The sequence below is a fragment of the Vombatus ursinus genome, unplaced genomic scaffold, assembly GCF_900497805.2.
Source record: "Vombatus ursinus unplaced genomic scaffold, bare-nosed wombat genome assembly UNPS02014786.1, whole genome shotgun sequence".
Taxonomy (NCBI): Eukaryota; Metazoa; Chordata; class Mammalia; order Diprotodontia; family Vombatidae; genus Vombatus; species Vombatus ursinus.
The window spans coordinates 18,173,593-18,194,953 of NW_020954564.1; the positions used below are offsets into that span (position 1 = coordinate 18,173,593).

Below are 21,361 nucleotides of genomic sequence, written 5' to 3' on the forward strand. Positions count from 1 at the left end.
GAACTGGAGATGCTAAAATAGATATGACACAAGCCTTGTTTTCAAGAGGCATATACTGTAATGGAGTAAAAGATATGTACACAAATAACTATAACACAAGGGAATTGAATTATAGGATAACAAGCAGATCCAGCAAGGAACTATGAAAAATTCAAGAAATCACTTTTATGTAGAGGGATGAGGGTTAGACTTCATGGAGGAGATAGCCTTTGATTTGATGAAGAAAAGACAAAACTTAAACAAAGACTGAATCTAGGTGAGATTGAGTAGACCACTGCAGATGGCATGAATAAAGGCACAGAGAGAAGAGTGAGTATGACAGTGGGTATAAGTTACAGAGGGATAGATGATGTCATTATATTATGGGTATTTAATGATAAGAGTACAACACTTCCCGAGATCTTTATTGTGGCTCATCTCCCAAGGCTGGATCTGAAAGATTTTTTAAGAGGACTATGGATAATATCTCATAATAGAGAACTATTAAGACAGGATGGGCAGAAGCCAGCATCCCAACTGGCATGCCTGCCTTTATGTTTAACCACAGACTGCACTGTGGGCACAGAAACATAGTGTAGGCCTTAAATATCACTTTGAAATGAGAGATGGGTTAGTCCAAGAAGGGAAAGGTGGAGCCATATCTATTGTAAAGATGAATTAGATTGCAGAGGACAGTGAAACAATTAAGTGTTTGCCAAGAGCCTCAACAATTCCCTCTTTTTATTACTGCATGTGATTTTACAATAGCTTTTGTTCTCATGTGGGATCTGTCTTTTGGTTGTTTCTCCATTATTTAACTTGTGGTTTTCTCTGTGCATTTAATGAGTGATTTTGTCATTTGAAGTGATAAATTCCTGACAATAGCTGATTTTAGTGAAGAGCAAACTGACATCTTCATAAATCTAGAGATCGATTCAGTAAGCATTTAATAAATTCCTGTTATGTTCAAGATACTGGGGACAAAGAGACAAAAACTAACTCAAACAGTGCCTACCTTTAAAAAGCTTATATTATCATCTACACCAAAGACTGTCCCCTTCTTCCCTTAAAAAAAAAAATCAGAAGTTTGCTTGGCAAGCATGTAATCAGAGAAAAGGCAGCATAATACAGTGGAGATAGCGCTAAGTTAAAAGCCAGGAGATCTGGGTTCAAGAATTGCCTCTTCCAGCTAGGCAGTCTTGTACATCTATAAAATGAAGGGGTTGGACAGAGCTCCAGAATTTCTCAGCAGGATTCCTCTCAAGTCATATAGTTTTCCTTTACACTTAGGTACAAATATGAAAGTTTCTTCATTCAGGTATTTAGTCAGAAGGTTCATTGATTTGGGGAAAACAATGTAGTTATTATCTTACTGTTTATGTTTTAAGTGCCTTCATCTTTATTCTCTTAACAGGAAAAGATGCTCGCCTCTTTGTCTTCAGGCTAAGCACTGTGAGGAAGGACGTGGAAGGAAAGCAGATAGTGAAGAGCAAGTATGACTGTAGAGAAAATAAACTTGAAAAAACAAAAGGTGACTTGGTTCTTATTGTTGTTTTTAAGTAGTGGCTTATTTCTTTTTGTTGATTTTTTTCCCTCAGTGTAAGTTCTGTATAAAATGAAAGTGACTAAAATTTTTAACTTTCATTGATTTATTTATTTTCATCTCAGTACAACAAAAATTCAGTTCAATTTGATAAACATTTACTAAGCACCTGCTATGTACCAGGCACTATGCTAAGCATAGGGAATACAAAAGAGGCAAAAGAAAACCCATGCACTGCTTACAGTCTCATGGGGGAGACAACATGCAAACAAATGTAAATAAAGCAAACTATATACAAGATAAATAAGAACTAATTAAAAAAGGGAAAGCACCGGAATTAAGAAGGGTTGGGGAAGGCATCCTATAAATAGTGGGCTTTTAGTTGGGACTTAAAGGAAGTCAGGGAGGTCAGTAGTCAGAGTGGAGAAGGGAGAGTGTTCCAGACATGGAGGACAGACAGAGAAAATGCCGGGAGCTGAGAGATGGAGTGTCTTGTTTGTTGGTCAAGTGTTACTGGATCAAACAGGGTGTGTTGGGGAACAAGGTTTAAGACGATTGAAAAGATAGGAGGGGAATAGGTTATGAAGGGCTTTGAATGCCAGACAGAGCATTTTGTATTTGATCTTGTAGGCAACAGGGTGCCACAGGAGTTTATTGAATTGGGAGAGGGAGGGTAACATGCATGATTGGACTTGCATTTTAGGAAAATTATTTCAGTGGCTGAATGGAGAATGGATTGGAATGAAAAGAGCCGTGAGGCAGGGAGCAGAATCTTGTAATTAGGCCAGGTGGGAGGTGATAAGGACCTGCACTAGAGTGGTGGCAGTATATGTTCAGCATTTAGTTATTAATTAAGCAAACATCAAGTGCCATCTGTGTGTAGTACATTGCTGGAGGTGGTAAAAATATAATGTTTAGGTAAGATAAGGTCCCTTCCTCCATGTGATTTATTGTCCAGTGGAGGATAAGATACAATAGTACACAATATCACATGATAAATGCACCAAAGTGTTTTGAAACAAGATCATACCTGAGGTCCAAGGGGGAAAGTTGTTACCAATTGGAGCAAACAGAGAAGGCTTCATGTAGGAAACAGCATTTTAAAGAACGGGTAGGAATTCATATGAAGAGAAAGGAGGATATTAAAGGCCTAAGGAGCAGTAGGAGGAATATCATGGAGGTAAGAAAGCATCAAGTATGTTTAGGGGGACTAAAGCAATATTTTTTGACTGAAATATAGTGTATGGATGCAAGGAAGGGAATGATAAAAGGCTGGAAAAGGAGGGTGATAACCACATTGTGGATAGCCTTGAATAACTTTGAATCCCCACAAGGAATTTCAGCGTTAGGCAACAGGAAAGCACAAAATATTTTGTGATGCAACAGAGTGATGTGACCAGATTTTTGCATAAAAAAAAAACTAGAAGAACATGTTGGGGGCAGTAGAAAATAACTGGTGAGAAGAATATGTTCTTATAGCAAGAGTTTGGAAGAAAAGCACTAAATATCTTTAGTGGTTGCAGTGGAAATATAAAGCGAGGAAATTTTCTCAAGCTTAGCTTATAAAGCAACGGTCACATTAATTTAATGAACAAAACTAATTTGCTCATAACTTGTGGGAGAGTTACAAGAAAATTCTTTCCTCACAAGAATCTGAAAATTGCTTATAAAATGTAATTTTGGGTTTCATTGCAATTTATTTATCTCTACAGGTTGCCATTTGTATGCCATTAACACTCATCACAGCAGTGAACTGAGGATTATCGTTGCAATTCGCAACAAGCTGCTTCTTGTCACAAGGAAATACAATAAGCACAGTGGTTTAACCAGTCTGCCACTGTTATGCTCGTTGTCAGAATCGCCTATTGAAGAATTCCAATACATCAGGGTTTGTCTTCTTTTTTTTTTTTAAATAAATTTTACCTTGATTTATGCTATCTATGTCATATCCTGGATAGTGGAGGCCATTTCCTTTTACCCAGAAAAACCTGATTCAGGGATCATTCTCAGTTATAGAGAACAGACAGGGAAAACTAACTCCCATGATGCTCTAGACACCCCTACGGGATCCATGGAAAGCAATGTTTTCCCTCATGACATCTTACCTCCTAAAAGACTGGAGCCTTATCTCATTCTCCTTCACGCTTTCAGAAACATTTCATACAAAAAGAACTATAGAACATGAAAGCTAGAAGGAATCTGAAATCTCATTTTGTCCAACTTTCCCATTTTGCAGGTGAGGAAACAGGTCCAGGATCAGACATCAAGTTAGTGACAGAAGTAGGCTTTGAGACCTAGGTTAGTGCTCTTTCTTTTGTACTCCAGTGTCTCTATTTGTAAATGAGGGGACACGATACAGCAGAAGTGTCAAAACATAGGGACTACTGAATGTGACCTGCACCAGATTAAAATGTCATTGGAAAGTGTTTAACAAAACAAATGAAAATACAGCAGAACATAGATAATGTTGATATGTAGTTTTCTAAGTCAATATACTGCCCTCAGGGATCCTTGTGTATGACTTAGTGGCCCCCATTTCTATTGGCATTTGATACCAGTGCTGTAGAAGGAAGCCTGCATAGGTATGAGGTTGGCTTAGATAACTTCTGAGGTCCCAGGTTAAAAGTTTTCTGGCTTGCTAAATGTCACAGAGCTTTAGAACAGAGTCCAGGGGTGCCCTCTAGGTCTTCAAGTGCGGCTCTTTAATTGAATCCAAACTTCACAGAACAAATCCTCTTAATGAGAGGATTTGTTCTGTAAAACTTGGACTCAGTCAAAAGGCCACACCCAAGGACCCAGAAGGCCACATGTGGCCTGAAGACCCCAGGTTCCCTACCCATGGAATAGACCCAAGTCTCCTGACTCCTGTCCCAGGGCTTTTCCCACTATTCCACATTGCCTTAAATATGCCCATTCTTTTTAGTTCTTGAGATCCTCTTTCCACTCCTACTTTAAAAATTAGGTGGTATTAAATTGCGTAGAAGTTGAAACCAAACACTGGATTTGAAGACATCATTAATTGGTACAAGAATCAATTTATCTTATTTATGCTTAGCTAAAGTTAGAGTCTTTTGCATTTACTATACAAAGTTATGCTAGTAAGCAAATCAGGACAGTTTCAAATTAACTGGAGATGAGGCATGGCAGTTTTACATTGAATCAGTTTTATAAAATCCATAATCTCAGCACCCTTCGGGTACATCTTGAGATAGTATCCTGAGATAGCATCCTGAGAACAGGTTATAGAAGCATGGAGATTTAATAAAGTCACTGACCACTTAGAGATGTCACCATTTTCTTTGCAAGCCCAGTGTTATAAAAGAGCCTTGGGAGGATGGCATACTTACAAGAGAGAATAACAAGACAACTTCTCTCTATCCTGACCATTTTCTAACTTATCCTCATTGGTGTCCCAGGAGATCTGTTTGTCTGACCCCCCTGTGGTGATGACCTTGGTGGATGGGCCAACTGAAGAGAATGACAATCTGATTTGTGTGGCATATCGGCATCAGTTTGATTTGGTAAATGAGAGCACAGGAGAATCTTTCAGACTGCACCATGTGGATGCCAACAGGGTAAGTTTATAGTAGCATGCCCAATAGGAATGAAAGAGGACTATCATTTATTGAATGGTCTTACTGGGTGTTATAATGATTACTTGTGTTTTATTTTCAAAATAGAATTTACCCATAGTTATATCTATATCGTCATTTTTGATGATTTTCTGAACATTCTCTGGCCATTTATTCCATCTGAATATAAATAAAAATGGAAGTTCACATAATTGAGAAGAAAAATAACAAATTCAATAATCGAATCATTATGGGGATTCCAGAGAAGCAAGCAATTGGAGTTCTTCTTCCTTCTAGCCTCAGAACTATACAACTGACTAACTCCAGGAGGGCTTAGATGCTCCAAAGGTAATGAAAGGATAGTCAGGAATCTGCCCTGAAATCCAGAGAAATCTCAGCAGTTCAAGGCTGGTAATGCAGAGTATTTGAGGATCACTACATATCCTACAACCTAAGCTGTGCCAAGAACCCTCGAGTGTCAATGCCTGAACTACCAGCAAGAACTCTGTTGACAAATTAGGGTGTTTGTCATCTGCCTGTGCCATCTCAAAGTATGGTCCAACGACCACTTGGGGTCTGCTGAAAGCCTTTCAAGGTCTATGGAGATCAAAACTATTTTCATAATAATACTAGCATATTTTCTTTTCTAATGTGGTAATATTAATAGATGTAACCCGCATAAACAAAAGGTCTTTGGCAGGCCCTCAATCACTGTTAAAGTAGAAAAGGGTCCTGGACCAAAAAGTTTGAGAACTGCTAATCTGTACAATTCCTTGGGTGCTATAGCTGAACAGGAGGCAGGGGCATTATAGTACATTCAGATGCAGTTCAATGTAGAGCACTAAAGGTGTGTACCAACAGTTGGTGAAGAATAGATCTTTATCAGTGGTGACCTCAAATTGGATATTTTTTAGCTCTGGCTTTAGAAACTTATAGTATCTCTCAATACTTGGGTTCTTTCATCTGAAAATACCATTTTATCCTGTGAAGGAGGAAAAAAAGTTATGGCATTTGCCATCACTTAATAATGTTTGCAAGATAAACAGTGGGCCTATCGCTACCATTTGGATAAGCTACCACCAGGCAGGCAGTAGTAGCCACAGTTTGACCTTATGATATGAACATGTGAGGCTTCCTATATGCTTGGTTAATTAAATCAGCAACTTTAGCATAATTTTCTTTGATTATCCTTTTTCTATAAAATGTCTAAGCATTATATTTACTAGAATTACTAATTATAAAAAATACTAATATATAATAATAAATAATAAAATTATAATAAATAGAAAACCACTATATTTGGTAGATAACACAACCTAGAGCAAGATTTTTTTTTAATCTAGAAATGTAGGTCTATTTAGGTACCTTTATCTTTAAACTTTGATTGTTATCAATTACTCTTTAGTCTAACCCTAATACTTCCCTGATCCTTAAGAAAACTAACTTACTCTGTTTTTGTTTGTTTGTTTGTTTGTTTTTTGGGTTTTTTTGATTGGGCAATGGGGGTTAAGTGACTTGCCCAGGGTCACACAGCTAGTGAGTGTTATATGTCTGAGACCAGATTTGAACTCAGGTCCTCCTGAATTCAGGGCCGGTGCTCTATCCCCTGCACCACCTAGGTGCCCCAAACTCACTTGCTCTGAATCTCCTCTCTTAGAAGTAGAACAGTCAACCGCTTGTTTCACTGCCTCAGGCCAGCTTTGGGTCCCTTGCAGGCAACTTCCATTCAGCTCTTGAGCATTCTCACTGAAAAGAAGTTTACGGTCTTGTTCATAACTTATTAAAGAATAATCCCAGTTTGCCCTTTTATGTTCCCTCCTGTCTCCCACTTTGTGGCTCAGCATAAATAGAAAGAAGAGTCACATGGCAACATAAAATCGATGGCCTGTATAAGAAGCACATCATGATTTTTTTTTTTTGCCAGTGAGTTTCTCAGCCATAACCTGCCTTTTCTGCCTGAGAAGTCCTTCAGCTTCTCCCAACTCTCTTCTGATCAGCAGAATGTTTAGTTACATATGACTAGTTGCCTCAGCCCCCACACAAAGATTGACTAACTCTGCTCTCCTTTCCCAAGAACATATTTTAAATATATTATTACAAAATATAAAACTTATAAAGATAATGAAGTGATTTCTCCACAAGTAGGAGATACAAATTTTGTCAATCAGCATGTATTTATTAAGTGCTTATGGGCACAGAGCACAGTACTCAACATTAGGTGAGATAAGCATTAGAGAAGTACAAAAAAAATTCTCCATGAGAGCCAAGGGGGATCTTTTATGAATTTATTTTCATCTAATTGTTTATTAAATTAATTTTTACTAATCTTTTATTGTAGACAGAAAAGGGGAGGGACAGCTTCTGACAAGGTGACATTTGAATTGAGCTTTGCAAGTTGGATAGAATTTAACAAGTGAAAAAGATTGAGGAAGGATATTGAAGGCGTGGAGAGCACAGATATGGGAAAGCACATTTGGGAGGCAATCCAGTTTGATGGAGAGGAAGAAAAATAGGAGATAAGTCTGGAAAAGTAGGGTGACACCAGATTATGGAGTCTTAACTAGACTTAAATGTCAGGCAAAAGAACCTGGACTTGACTCAGGAGGTCATAGGAAGCCAGCAAAGATTTTTGATATGAAAGATGACATGACCAGATCTGTGTATGAGTAATATTACACTGGCAGTAATGTGAAAGACAGTTTGGAGCAAGAAAATAGGACTGGTAGGAGCCCTTTTGGTAATCCAGAGGAAGGGTGGAAATGAGAATAGAAGAGGACATAAACATAAGATATTGTAGATGTGAGATTTGCAGGACTTTGACTATGAGAGGCTTAGTTAAGAGAAGGGTCAAAAATAACTCCAAGATTTAGAAAATGCAACACCTGAAGAATGGAGGTGCCACTGAATGAAAAAGGAAAATGATGTCATGAAGGCACTTCCAAGTAGGTTTTGTAATGGGTCTCCCCTGAACTAGAAAGCAAAATGAGAAGCCTTAACATCCTTTTCAACCAACCAACCAATGATTACTGTTGAGTAGTACTGTGTGCCTGTTACTGAGTTGAGTGCTGGGAGTACAAGAGAAGTATAGGACATGGTCCAAACCCATAAGGAGATTAAAGTTAAGTTGGGGAGATGTGCACTTACATGAAAAAAGTAGTTAACAATATGGCATATAGTCAAATGTCAAATTGTGCAGTATAGCAGATTTTTTAAATGCAAACATCTAGACACTTTTCTGTCAAAATCTTCAATTGTAGTTAATTACCAGTTAGTCTGACCTTGGTTTTCCCTTCGGCTTTGGTGGTACTAACTCATGAATCAGAAATTGGAAAATATGACAGAACATACGGTTGCTGCTTGTATGGCCCAGGCAGTGCCAATGGAATTAAAGAATAAAAAGTTTAATATGAGCTGATGATGTAAAGGAAAGCTTTGTAGAGGAGGTGAACTCAAAAGAAATGGTTAATGGATACTTTCCATCCTCACTTTTGCTTTTGCCATTCCCTCCATTTGGTATACCCTTTCCCCAACTCTCCCTAGTGAAATCCTTCAAGGTCCCATAAAGTAGTGGCGGTACATTGGAAAGAGTACTCGTGGCTCAAATCTCAGTTCTACCACTTTCTATGTGACCTTAGGTGAGATACTTAACTTTCCAAAGCCTTAGTTTCCATCTCTATAAAATGGAGATAATAATACCTCTACTGTATCCATCACTGAGCTACTGTGACAATCAAATGAGGGAAAACTGAAAAAAATTCATGGAAAGCCCTTTGTAAAATTATACAGTGCTATATAAATGTCAGTTATCATTATTATCATTATTACAAATGTCACCTCTACCAATGAAGCCTTATAAGCTCCCTGAGAACAAGAACCATGTCTAAACTATATTTATATCTCCTCCAGTATGTAGCACAGGTTACTAGGCAATTAACAAAGGGTTATTGAATGAATGAATTTTTCAAATTATAATAGATTCTCCTTTAATCCAAATTCCTATAGTACTTTGTCTCTTTCTTATGGAATTGTCTCATTCTGCCTTAGGTTATAGTTATTTGTCTATATTACTATTAACACCTTTATTATAGGTGTAGGTGTGTTCATATGTGTGTGTATATGTTCTATTAATCTTAAGTTTCCACATGTAAGAAGAGTCAGTATGACAATAGCAGCTATAGGGCCAGACTTAAAGTTAGGAAGACCTTGTCTTAAGACCTGCCTCTAACACATACTAAATCTGAAATTCAAAAAAAGCTTTGAGGAAACAGAGAAAGAGCAAAAGGTCTAAGGATTAGTCCTTGAAAGACACAGATAAATTTGAAAGGAAGAAGTCACTGAAGGAGACAAAGAATGGTTAGAGATATGAAAGGAAAGTTTCAAGAAGGGAATGATCAGAAGACTCAACTGCTATTGAGTGGTGAAAGAATAGCAGTTATTTGCCTAAAAAGAAGTCATTGGTGACCTTAGAGGCATTATAGTAGAGAAGTAATAATGGAAATTAGATTGTGGGGAGTTAGGAGGCAACGAGTAGTTAGGAAAAGGAGGTAGCAATTTTAACTAACTTAGGCAAACTATTCACTGGGGGGAAAAAAGCAGAAGAGCCCTACTTTTGTTCAAGTTACATGAAGAAAAGTACATTTTAATAGGATAATAGCTATAAAGGACAAGAAAGTTCAGAAGAAAAAGATGGAACTAGTGGAAAAGATAGGAGAGTGGCATGAGCAAAGCCCCCTGAAAATCTGGAAGGGATGAGATTGAAAACACAGGTGGAAGAAAGAAAGAAAAACACTTCTTCTGAACCAGGTAGGAAGGAAGGAAGAAAGAAGAAATCAATGTAAAGGCAGATCTATTGAAGTGAAGACCTATCTTTACTTCAGGTCTTTTCCCCGAATGTTTCCTAATCACCACCCACTCACATAGACTCAGTAAATGTTTCCTGATAGTAGTGAACTCATTCCTCCCTGAGTTTCTAGAATGCAAACAGACAGTTGTAGGTATTAATGGCCACACTAAGCATCTCATTGATTCAAAAACTCTTTTCAGTAGTGTCAGTATTCAGTCTGCCCACTACCCTTGCCCATTATCATTACAGGTTAATTTTGTTGCAGCTATTGATGTGTATGAAGATGGGGAAGCTGGCCTCCTGCTGTGTTACAACTGTAAGTGTTGTTTCATTCCTAAAATATTTAAATATGTTAGACTTGTTCTTTTAAAGTTTTATAAAGGCTTAATGGAGTTAGCCACAGTACTTGGCTAAATGCATCATTTCCATTTAAATATATTGTACCTCGAATTTCTTGCTCAGGTATGACTACAATATGATAATTATTCATCTGGGTCAGTCTGCACAGCCTCTTTTTCTTCCTCTGACAATGGTACCAAAAAATGGTCTCAGAGCTAGTGTTGTATTACCTTCCATGGCATTATCTTTAAAAGAAAAATTATCTAAACCTTTCTTGAAATAAATTGTGTGCGTGGTGTGGGGTGTGTGTGTGTGTGTGTGTGTGTGTGTGTGTGTGATGGACCATTTGAAAGGAAAAAGAATACAAACTATTCATTTGCAAAAAAAGTAGAAGTCCTGCCTGAGTTGCTATTATAATATAATATCATATGCTTATATAGTACTTTAAGATTTACAAAGTAGTTTCCTCACAACACTCAATAAAGCAGATAATAGAAGAATTATTCTCCCCATTTTAAAGAGAAGGAAATTAAGGCTCAGAAAAATGAAAGAATTTGCCCACAGTCTCATAACTAGAAGATATTGGAGGTTAGACTTGGAATTAGGGTCATGTGACTCCCAGGTGCAATGTTCTCTTCCACTGCACAGTGTTGCCACTCATAAAACTTCTTCCCACTGGAAATACCTGTTTATAAAAGAGGAGCAGAGATTTCCCCAAATGTAAGCTAGTTCCTTCTGTTGCCCAGTCATTGTTTTTACTGTGTTATGAGATAGTTGTTTGATTTCTTATTTTTTAATTTCTTGTAAGATTTTTAAACTTTTAAATAAACTTTATTATTTTGACTTTGGCATTTTGTCTTTATTGTGAAATCACTGGGGAAAATAGTTATCAGAGTACTTCCTTTAGTAAACTGACTTTGATTTTTTTTTTCTTTTAGGTACCTACAGAGGATGGGAAGGGAGGGAAAAATTGACGGGGAAAGGGAAAAAAATGAAAAGTGGAAAGTCAGGGCAGGTCAGGATAAATAAAAAGGAACTTTTCCCTGAAATAAAATCAGATGTTATTTGTTTTAATCAGAGTATTTTATTAAACTCTTTTTGTAAATATTTTTTAAAAAAATACATACCAGTAGAGTTCATGTCAGATATGTTAAAGATAAAAATATTATTTTGGGATAGTTGTTATAACTTTTTATAGTATTTGGAACAATACAGTAATAAAGATTTTTAGAAATTTTTTTTCTAAGTAGTGCATTGGTATATATGAGGCTGTATGATATAGTGGAAACAATGCTAGATTTTGAATCAAAAGACCTGGTCTACTAAATCCAGTGTTACTGCTCATACCTTCATGGTGTTGGGTAAGTTATGTAAACTTTCTGGCTCTCAGTTTCCTCATGTGTAAAATGAGAAGATTAGATTACCTCTAAAGTCCCTTCCAACTTGAATTCCTGATTGCATTTTTCTCCTTTTCTCATAAATATTCTTAATACTCATTACTAAAGTCAATCTGTAACTGTTGAAAGCTGACTCTGACATGGGGATCCTCTAGTTACTTATCAAGAATTAAGCTGGAATAAATTTCAGGGTCAAGAATGAAATATAATTGTTGACAAGATTTTATTAAAAATCACACCAGTGAATTGATGTTAAACTTAAGCAACTAGATTCAGCAGAAATTTTTGAAATGCTAATCTATTTAACTATAGTAAATTCTTCCTTAGCTAAAGAGAGACAACCTTTTGAGTCATCATTTAAAAGGAGAAACTATCTAAAAACTGAAAAAGGTAGAAAAATTAATCCTTCTGGTCCAGGTTTCAAATATATAGGAAAAAGAAGGTAAAGATTGAACTGCACACAAAGGCCAAAAAAATTATTCTAAGTATTTCATGTTAACTTTTCTGAAATAATATTTTTGGAAATTCAGGTAGGGAAGCTATTTTGGTTGATTTTTAAAGCACACCTTAAATTGAAAAGTAAAACAGTGCAATTATTACAGTTCAAAATTTAAAATATATTCTTTTTTGTTAAAAATAACTATACAGTTTGTTGGTAAAGTCAAATGTATAGCATACATAAGATTTAGTTAAGGCAATTTAAATATTTTTGTTGGCTTCCTAATTATAGGTGAGATAAACTACCCCCAAATATTCCTGAATTCAGCAGATAATAATTTACATCCTAAAACCTTCATGCCTCATAGACACAGATCTGGAAGAGACCTTAGAGGTCATTGAGTCCAACTCCTTCATTTTCCAGATAAGAAAACTGAAGCCCAGAAAGGTTAAATGATTTGCCCAAGGTCATTCAATTAGTAAGAAGTAGAACCAAAAGTTAAACACAAGTACTCTGAACCCAAATTCCTTGTTCTTTCTACTCCATAAACATTTGCTTCAGTTAACTTTAGTGAATAAAAAAAATTAATGTTTTATTTACTTACCTTCTTTGTAGGTGCTACTAAATATTTTAAATTATCCATATGTTCTTAAAAGTATAGTACATTAACACCTCATTTATCTGGAGGTTTCTAGTAACTTCTAGTATTAAGATAATGTCTACACTAGAAGTCAGAATAAGAGAGAATAAGTTTTAGAACAGAAAGTAATGGTGAGAATTCTGTGTCCTGCACATCCCACCTCTTGGGTGGGGTTCATGCCATAGACCACAGTGGAACAGTGTCCGTGGTCTGGGTAGAACCCTTTCCTGGTCCTAGAAGTTAGGATAAAAGGGTCAACAGAGAAGTTCCACTGGAAATGAAACTTGGGCATGCCTATTAATCTTACAATAGTATAAGCCAAGTAAACATAATAGTTACCTGGAAAGAGCCAGAAGAAGAAGGTGCTGCCAGAGACAGAAGAAGACTCAAAACCAGAGATTCACAACAATATCTGGGAGGGTCAGCATTGGAAGCTGCAAGAGTCTGATGCCAGGAGACAGAAGAGGATAGATAAGGAAGATGGAGTGAATTTGTCTCACACACACACACACACACACACACTGTACACACACATGTATATTTTAAGCTTGGCTAGGTCTTGGTCGGCTCCATTCTCCCAACTTGTTCAAATCCCTTGTCATCTGAAAAGTTGCTTTTGCCATCTTTGTTCATATTTGTCATCTTTGTTCTTGGTGGAAACTGCAACTGTCTTGTGTATATTCCTGACAACTGTAGCACTTGCTACTCTTATCTTCATTAACTTCCATGGGATTTATGGAGCCATATATATATATAGTATTCCTCCTCACAGAGAACCTCCCTCATTTCTGATAGTGGGATAGGCTGCCACTAGTAGAAAGCCTCTCTTTGGGAGAATGGATAGTTTAATTGGTGAGATGGCTTCTAGATTCTCTCCTTATCTGAATCTTTTTGTCATAGAGATATCCCCTATATTTGTGTTTCCTGGTATATAGTAGGCACATTATAAATATTTGTTGATTAACTTGATTATATCTATGGGAGTCAAGGATTTCATTTACCAGTAATTCTTCCTGCCCACCCACTAGTACTGGGGGTAGGAGTGAGGTGGGAGGGTACAGGTCCTGTTCCCAATAGAGTAGGGACACAAATGGATGAAAGGAGCTATCACTGGTAGGCCATTGGGCTTAGTACTTGGATAGTGGGAAAAGAGCCATATCAGCTCAATTCATTAGCTTCTTTGCTGATCTGTAACACGTAGTTTCTCTGCCAAACATGGTATCCAATTTCAAAAGGCTTCTCAAGTTCAATTTTTTTTTTCTCTCCTTGCCTTCACTCAGCCTATCTTAGAAATAAGTCTCTGCTACCTCCAGCTCCCTCAGGAACTGGCACTTTGATGTAAGGGGTAAGCATTGGAAAGAACTGAGGATGAAAACCACAGTTTTGGTGTCATGGCTTAATGTCAGGGAGATGACCAAGTTTTTGTAGCATCATTCTGTAATGGTCAGGAGTACAACCAGTTATCCTGGGGGTAGGAAGTGCAACAACGGAAGAACTACTCTAATGTCCTGTTGATTCTGCCAGATTGACTATTTAATGGTGGACTTGGGATGCTGCTATGTTTGAATTTTAGGCATTCTGGAGATCTGTTGGCTGATACTGTATAATCCATCAATTGCTTCGTACTCAGGGAAGATCACAACTTGTTCCCAGGATAGTTGGATGTTATTGCATGGCACAAATGCATGTTGTTTCCTAGCCATGATCCCCTTCAAGAATTCACACTCCATTATCAGAAATACAGAATTTGTGAATTCATAGAATTTTAGCAACCATCTAATTCAATCCATACACAAAAGGAATTTTCCCTATATCATACCTGATAAATGGTTTTCCACCCAAATCTATACGGGGCATTTTTAGAATGAATGAGGCAGAAAAATGTTGTTTGATTCAGCAATTCATTTAGTCCTAGACCAATTCTAGCCAACCTGTACTAGAGACAGCAATTATATAGGCATTTTTTTATAAAAAGATAAGATCAACTCACCTCCTTCTTCACTGAAACTTCAGTCCTGTTTGTTAAGAAGAGAAGGAGAGACAATTGGGATAAGAACTAATTATTTGGCAAAAATAATTGGGCAAAGTGGGAAGCAGTCTGACAGACTAGGTATAGAATATCTCGCACCATGTACCAAGACAAGCTCCAATTGGGTGTGTGATTTAAACATAGCAACCTAAACAAATTAGAGGAGCATGGAAGAAATTACCAGATCTATGGATAGGAGAAAAGGTCATAACCAAACAAGAGATAGAGGGGTTCACAGGAGGTAAAATGGACAATTTTGATTACATAAAATTAAAGTTTGTTCAAAAACAAAATTATTTCAGCAAATTAGGATAGAAACAAGAAATGGGGTGGGGAGGTAATCTATGCAGCAGATTTCTCTGATACAGGTTTCATTTCTAAGATATATAGGGAACTAATTCAAATTGATAAAAATAAAAGGATACAAACAGGCAGTTTTCTGAGGAAGACATCTAAGCTATCAAGAACCTTATAAAAAATGTTCTAAATCACTAATAATTAGGGAAATTAAAATTAAAGCAACTTTGAGCTACTACGTCACGCCCATCAGATTGGCAAAGCTTACAGAAAAGGAAAATGACATGCTAGAGGAGCTATAGGAAACCAATTGTTTTAATATACTGTTGGTGGAATTGTAAACTGGTCTAACCATTCTGGAAAGTTGAAACTATGCCCCAAAAACTATTAAACCGTGCATACGCTTTGACTCAATGATAGCACTACTAGGTCTCTACCCTAAAGAGATCAAAGAAAGAGGAAAAGGACCCATATTACAAAAATATTTATAGCATCTCTTTTGATTGTGGCAAAGAACTAGAAACTAGACAGGTTTGCCCATCAATTGAGGATTGGCTGAACAAGTTATGTTACATGAATGTAATTGAGCAGAACCAAAAAAACAATTTACACAATAACAATAAGGTTATAAAGACAAATAACTTTGAAAGATACAGGAATTCTGGAGCAACTAGGTGGCACAGTGGATAGAGCGCCAGCCCTGGAGTCAGGAGGACCTGAGTTCAAATCCAGCCTCAGACACATAACACTCAGTAGCTCTGTGACTCTGGGCAAGTCACTTATCCCCAGTTGCCTTGCCCCGCCCCCCCACAAAAAAAAAGATATAGGAATTCTGAATAATACAATGACCATCCCAATTGCAGAATATTCATGATGAAACATGCTACACGACAAACTTAAAGTGCAAATTAAGGAATAGTTTTTTGACATTCAATACAGGAATTTGATTTGCTTGAACTGTGTACTTTCGTAATAGGCTTTATTTTTCTTTCTCAATGGGTATGGAGGAGAGCAGGTAGGAGGAGAGAATGCAAACCTAAAAATAAAATTTGAATCAAAAAAAGAAGACAATTATGTCAGTGGAGTTTATTGTGTAAGAGAGTAACACAGTGAAACCTGTGCTTTAGAAAATTAACTTGGTTATCTATGCAAAGAATAGATTGAAGAGAAAGGACTAAGGGAGGAGGATTGAAGAGAGTATGATGTCTTTTGAGGCACATAGATCAATTCAGAGGTTATTGTCATGGTCTGAGTGAGAGTTGATGAAGGCCTGAAGGGTAGTGACCATGTGAGTAGAGAAGGGGATAGATTCAAGAGAGATTGGCTCAAAAAGACTTGAAAACTGATTGGAAAACTTACTGGATATAGATGGAGTAAGCAAGAGAGGAATTAAGGGATGACTCCAGAGTGGCAAAGCTGGGAGACTGAAAGGATGGTGGTTTCCCAGAACAGAGATAAGTAAGTTAGGAAGAGGGGTGGGTTTGGGTGGAAAGATAATAAATTCTGATTTGGATGTGTTGAGTTTGAAATCAAGTTTGATATGAGCAATAAGAATTTGGTAAGGCAAGACTAGAGCTCAGGAGAGAGAATAAAGCTAGTTATATAGATCTGCAAGTCAGTTATACCAAGATGATAATTAAACCCATGGAAGTTGGTAAGGTCTCATAAAGAGAAAATAGACCTAAGTCAGAACCATAAGGGTACAGCCACAGTTGCCAGAAAAAGACACCAAGGAGTAGTGGTCAAATGGATGGAAAAAGAACCAAGAGAATGGTGTCATAGAAACCAGGAGAAAAAAGGGTAGTCAACAATGTAAAAGAGAGGTTGGGAAGGATGAGGATCAATAAAAGGCAATGATATTTAGCAGTTGAGAAATCACTGATAACTTTGGAAAGAACAGTTTCAGTTAACTAATGAAGTAAGAAGCCACAAAAAAATTACATGACATGGGAGAAGCTACTTGTTGTCAGAACTACATTTGAGATGCTCAGGCATCACAGGTGGCAATGCATTCCTGTCTACATCTATCATAAGAACCTAGAGCATCTTTAGACTGCCTGACAGCTCCACCAATGCCAGATCTACTGGATGCACTTTTTTAACACATTTATCTTTGTGTGTGTGTGTGTGAGATAGGTGCAATTATTATTATTCCCATTTTACAGATGAAGAAACTGAGGCTCACACAAGAGTAAGTATCTGATACAGAATTTGAGCACAAGTTTCCTTGACTCCAAGTTCAGAACCCTAAGACTAGGATATCTAGTTGCTACTAGCAGCTCATTTCAATTTTGGACAGCTCTAATTGCTAGATCCTTCAGGATGATAATACCCAGAGAGTTCATGACATCCTCCAGGGCACATTGATAGTTGTGGCACTCAAAAGATTAGAACACAGTGTGTTCTGTGTACACTACAGTGTAGTGTACTAGTACAAAATAGAACATATAACATAAGGAAGGGAAGGATATATGCAAACAACTGGGAGTTTGGAGAACAAAGGTGTAGTCTCAGTTCTACTACTAAATATCTGTGTGACTTTTTTTTCTCATTTTTAAATTTTTTTTTTAGTTTTCAACATTCACTTCCACAAGATTTTGAGTTCCAAATTTTCTCCCCATCTCATCCCTCCCCCCACCCCAAGATGGGATGCATTCTGTATCCCCCTTCCCCTAATCTGCCCTCCCTTCTATCTCATCCCCCTTTCTCTTATCCCCTTCCCTTTCTATTTTCCTTTAGTGCAGGATAGATTTCTATACCCCATTTCCTGTATTTCTTATTTCCCAGTTGCATGTGAAAATAATTTTTTTTAACATGTGTTTTTAAAACTTTGGGTTCCAAATTTTCTCCCTTCCTCCCTCCCCACCCACCCTCATTGAAAAGGCAAGCAACTCGATACAGGTTATACATGTGTAGTCATGCAAAACACTTCCACAGTAGTCATGTTGTGAAAAACTAAGTATATTTCCCTTCATCCTATCCCGCCCCCCCCATTTATTCTATTCTCTCTTTTGACCCTGTCCCTCCTCAGAAGTGTTTGCTTCTGATTACCCCCTTCCCCAATCTGCCCTCCCCTGTATCATCCCCCTGCTTTCTTGTCCCCTTCCTCCCCTATTTTCCTGTAGGGTAAGATAGATTTCCATACCCAGTTGAGTGTGTATGTTATTCCCTCCTTAAGCCAAATCCTATGAGAATAAGATTCACTTATTCCCTCTTACCTTCCCCCATTTCCCCTCCACTGTAAAAGCCTTTTCTTGTCTGTTTCATGTGAGATAATTTATCCTATTCTACCTCTCCCTTTCTCTTTCTCCCAGTATAATCCTCTCTCACCACTTAATTTTATTTTCCAGATATTATCCCTTCACCTTCAACTCACCCTGTGCCCTCTATCTATCTATCTATCTATCTATCTATCTATATACATACATGTAATTTTTTCCCTCCAACTACCCTAATACTGACAAAGGTCTCATGAGTTACAAATATCATCTTTCCATGCAGGAATGTAAACAGTTCAACCTTAATAAGTCTCTTATGATTTCTCTTTCCTGTTTACCTCTTTATGTTTCACTTGAGTCTTGTATTTGAAAGTCAACTGTTTTATTCAGCTTTGGTCTTTTCCTCAAGAATGCTTGAAAGTCCCCTATTTCACTGAATGACCATTTTTTCCCCTGAAGGATTGTGCTCAGTTTTGTTGGGTAGGTGATCCTATTTCCTTTGCCCTCTGGAATATTATATTCCATGCCCTCCAGTCCCTTAAGGTAGAAGCTGCTAAATCTTGTGTTATCCTGATTGTGTTTCCACAATACTTGAATTGTTTCTTTCTGGCTGCTTGCAATATTTTCTCCTTGATCTTGGAACTCTGGAATTTGCCTACAATATTCTTAGGAGTTTTCCTTTGGGGATCTCTTTTAGGAGATGATCGGTAGATTCTTTCCGTTTCTATTTTGCCCTTTGGTTCTAAAATATCAGGGCAGTTTTCCTTGATAATTTCATGAAAGATGATGTCTAGGCTCTTTTTTTTTTATCATGGCTTTCAGATAGTCCATAATTTTCAATTCTCTCTCCTGGATCTATTTTCCAGGTCAGCTGTTTTTCCAGTGAGATATTTCACATTGTTTTCTATTTTTTCATTCTTTTGGATTTGTTTTACAGTGTCTTGATTTCTCATAAAGTCACTAGCTTACAATTGCTCCATTCTAATTTTTAAGGAAGTATTTTCTTCAGTAAGCTTTTGGACTTCCTTTTCCATTTGGCCAATTTTGCCTTTTAGGGCATTCTTCTCCTCATTGGCTTTTTGGACCTCTTTTGCATTTTGGTTAGGCTATTTTTGAAGGTGTTGTTTTCTTCAGTATTTTTTTGGGTCTCCTTTAGCAAGCTGTTGACTTGTTTTTCATAATTTTCTTGCATCACTCTCAGTTTTTCCTCCACTTCTCTTACTTGCTTCTCAAAATCCTTTTTGAGCTCTTCCATGGCCTGGGACCAATTCATATTTTTCATGGAGGCTTTAGATGTAGGAACTTTGACTTTGTTGTCTTCTTCTGATTGTATGTTTTGATCTTCTTTGTCACCAAAGTAAGATTCTGTGGTCTGACTCTTTTTGTGCTGCTTGCTCATGATCTCAGCCAATTACTTGAGTTATAAACTCTTTGTTAAGGTAGGGGTCTGCTTCCAGTGTGGAGAATGTACTGTCCCAAGCTTTGGGGGTTTTGTGCAGCTGTTTTCAGAGTTACTTCTAGGGACCTGTAAATTTTCAGTTCTTTCAAGGTGCTATGATCAAGGGCAAGGTGTTTACTCTTTTCCTGGCCTGTGCTCTGGTCTATAAGTGAGCACAAGCACTCTTTTCTGTCTTGGAACTGTGAGGAGGATTTCCTCTCCACCGCCACCACAAGCTCCACCACGCCAGTGCTCCTCCTTGCCCCACGACCACCACCCAGAACTGTGACCCAGATCAAGCATGGGCAAAGCAAGAGAATCCTGCACCAGCAGAGAGATCCCTGCAATCTCCCTTTGATCAGCCACTTGATTCCCCGTCAGTCTGTGGACTGGAAGTTTGGGAAGCAGCTGCTGCCCGGGCCAAGCTTAGGGCTTGGGGCTGGGACCACTCTTCTCTCTCACTGCAGACACAGACTTTTCCCACTGACCTAAGTTGTCTTTAGCATTTGTGGGTTGAGAAGTCTGGAAACCGCCACAGCTGTCCACAGTTCAGTCCTCTGAGGCCTGCTCCAGGTTCGCTGAGGCCTGTGTGCCCACGCTGAACTGCGCTCCTCTCCCAGTCTGGTGCAGTATACCCTTCTGATAAACCATCCAGGTTGTCTTGGGCTGTAAATTTGTTTCACTTTGTCTTTTTGTGGGTTCTGCTGCTTTAGAATTTGTTTAGAGCCATTTTTTATAGGTATTTGGAGGGATTTGGGGAGAGCTCAAGCAAGTCACTGCTTTTACTCTGCCATCTTGGCTCCGCCCCCACATTCATCTTACTGTTACATAAATTCCATTGCACTACAGTCCACTGGCAGATGGGCTGTGTTAAAAACATTTTGGACAACCAGAAGATCAGGTCACTCTGACAGGCCCTTCTTTAGATCATACGCCTTCAAAACACTAAAACTTGACTAGAGCTACTTACTCCATTCCACTAGTAGCAGGAATGGTATACATTCTAGTTCTTTGCAGCTTTAAATCCTTTCTTTATAATGATCCTAAACATTTATCCCAGTGAGGCTTGATGCACAATATTTCATCTCTGCCATGAAGCCCCGTGGCAGGCCATGTGGATCTGTTTTAAAAACCTCATAATTTTGGGTGGCTACAAATGCAATATGTCTGTTTAAAACAAGTTGTGCTGGACCTGGCCAAGGACCCTGATGGGAAGCCAACAGGCTTCTTGTAATCCATGCCAACTCCCCTAAGCAGCAATAATGCTGGATTTTGTCAAGGACCTGCCCCCGTCTCAGGAATATAATGACTTTCTGGTAGTGGTAGACACCCCGTCCAAGATGAATTACTTCCTTCTCCTCTATGTTGGACCTTCCTATAAATGAGGCCTCCTGCCTGTGCCTTAAATTTTCTGACTCTGCAGTCACCCCTTCCACATCTTCTCCAATTGTGTCCACAGTTTATCTCTCAATTCTGGACTGCACTGTTCATAATCTTACAAGTAAAAGTGTACATTTCCACAGTGTATTACCCTCAATTCAATAGGCACACAAAGTACATGAATTAAATACCTTGAACTATGTCTAAGATACAGTACTTTCTATCATCAAAATGATTAGTCATCTTA

General features: G+C 37.9%; 1 protein-coding gene across 1 annotated transcript in view; it reads left to right on the top strand.

Annotated features, from left to right (window-relative positions):
- Positions 1-21,361, top strand: part of LOC114046880 (GTPase-activating Rap/Ran-GAP domain-like protein 3) — a 196,900-nt gene that overhangs the window by 124,853 nt on the left and 50,686 nt on the right. Inside the window, exons 19-22 of the mRNA XM_027867466.1 lie at positions 1,394-1,510; positions 3,235-3,410; positions 4,939-5,097; positions 10,187-10,253. Coding sequence (XP_027723267.1) covers positions 1,394-1,510; positions 3,235-3,410; positions 4,939-5,097; positions 10,187-10,253 — 519 coding nt within the window. The remainder of the gene's footprint in view (positions 1-1,393; positions 1,511-3,234; positions 3,411-4,938; positions 5,098-10,186; positions 10,254-21,361) is intronic.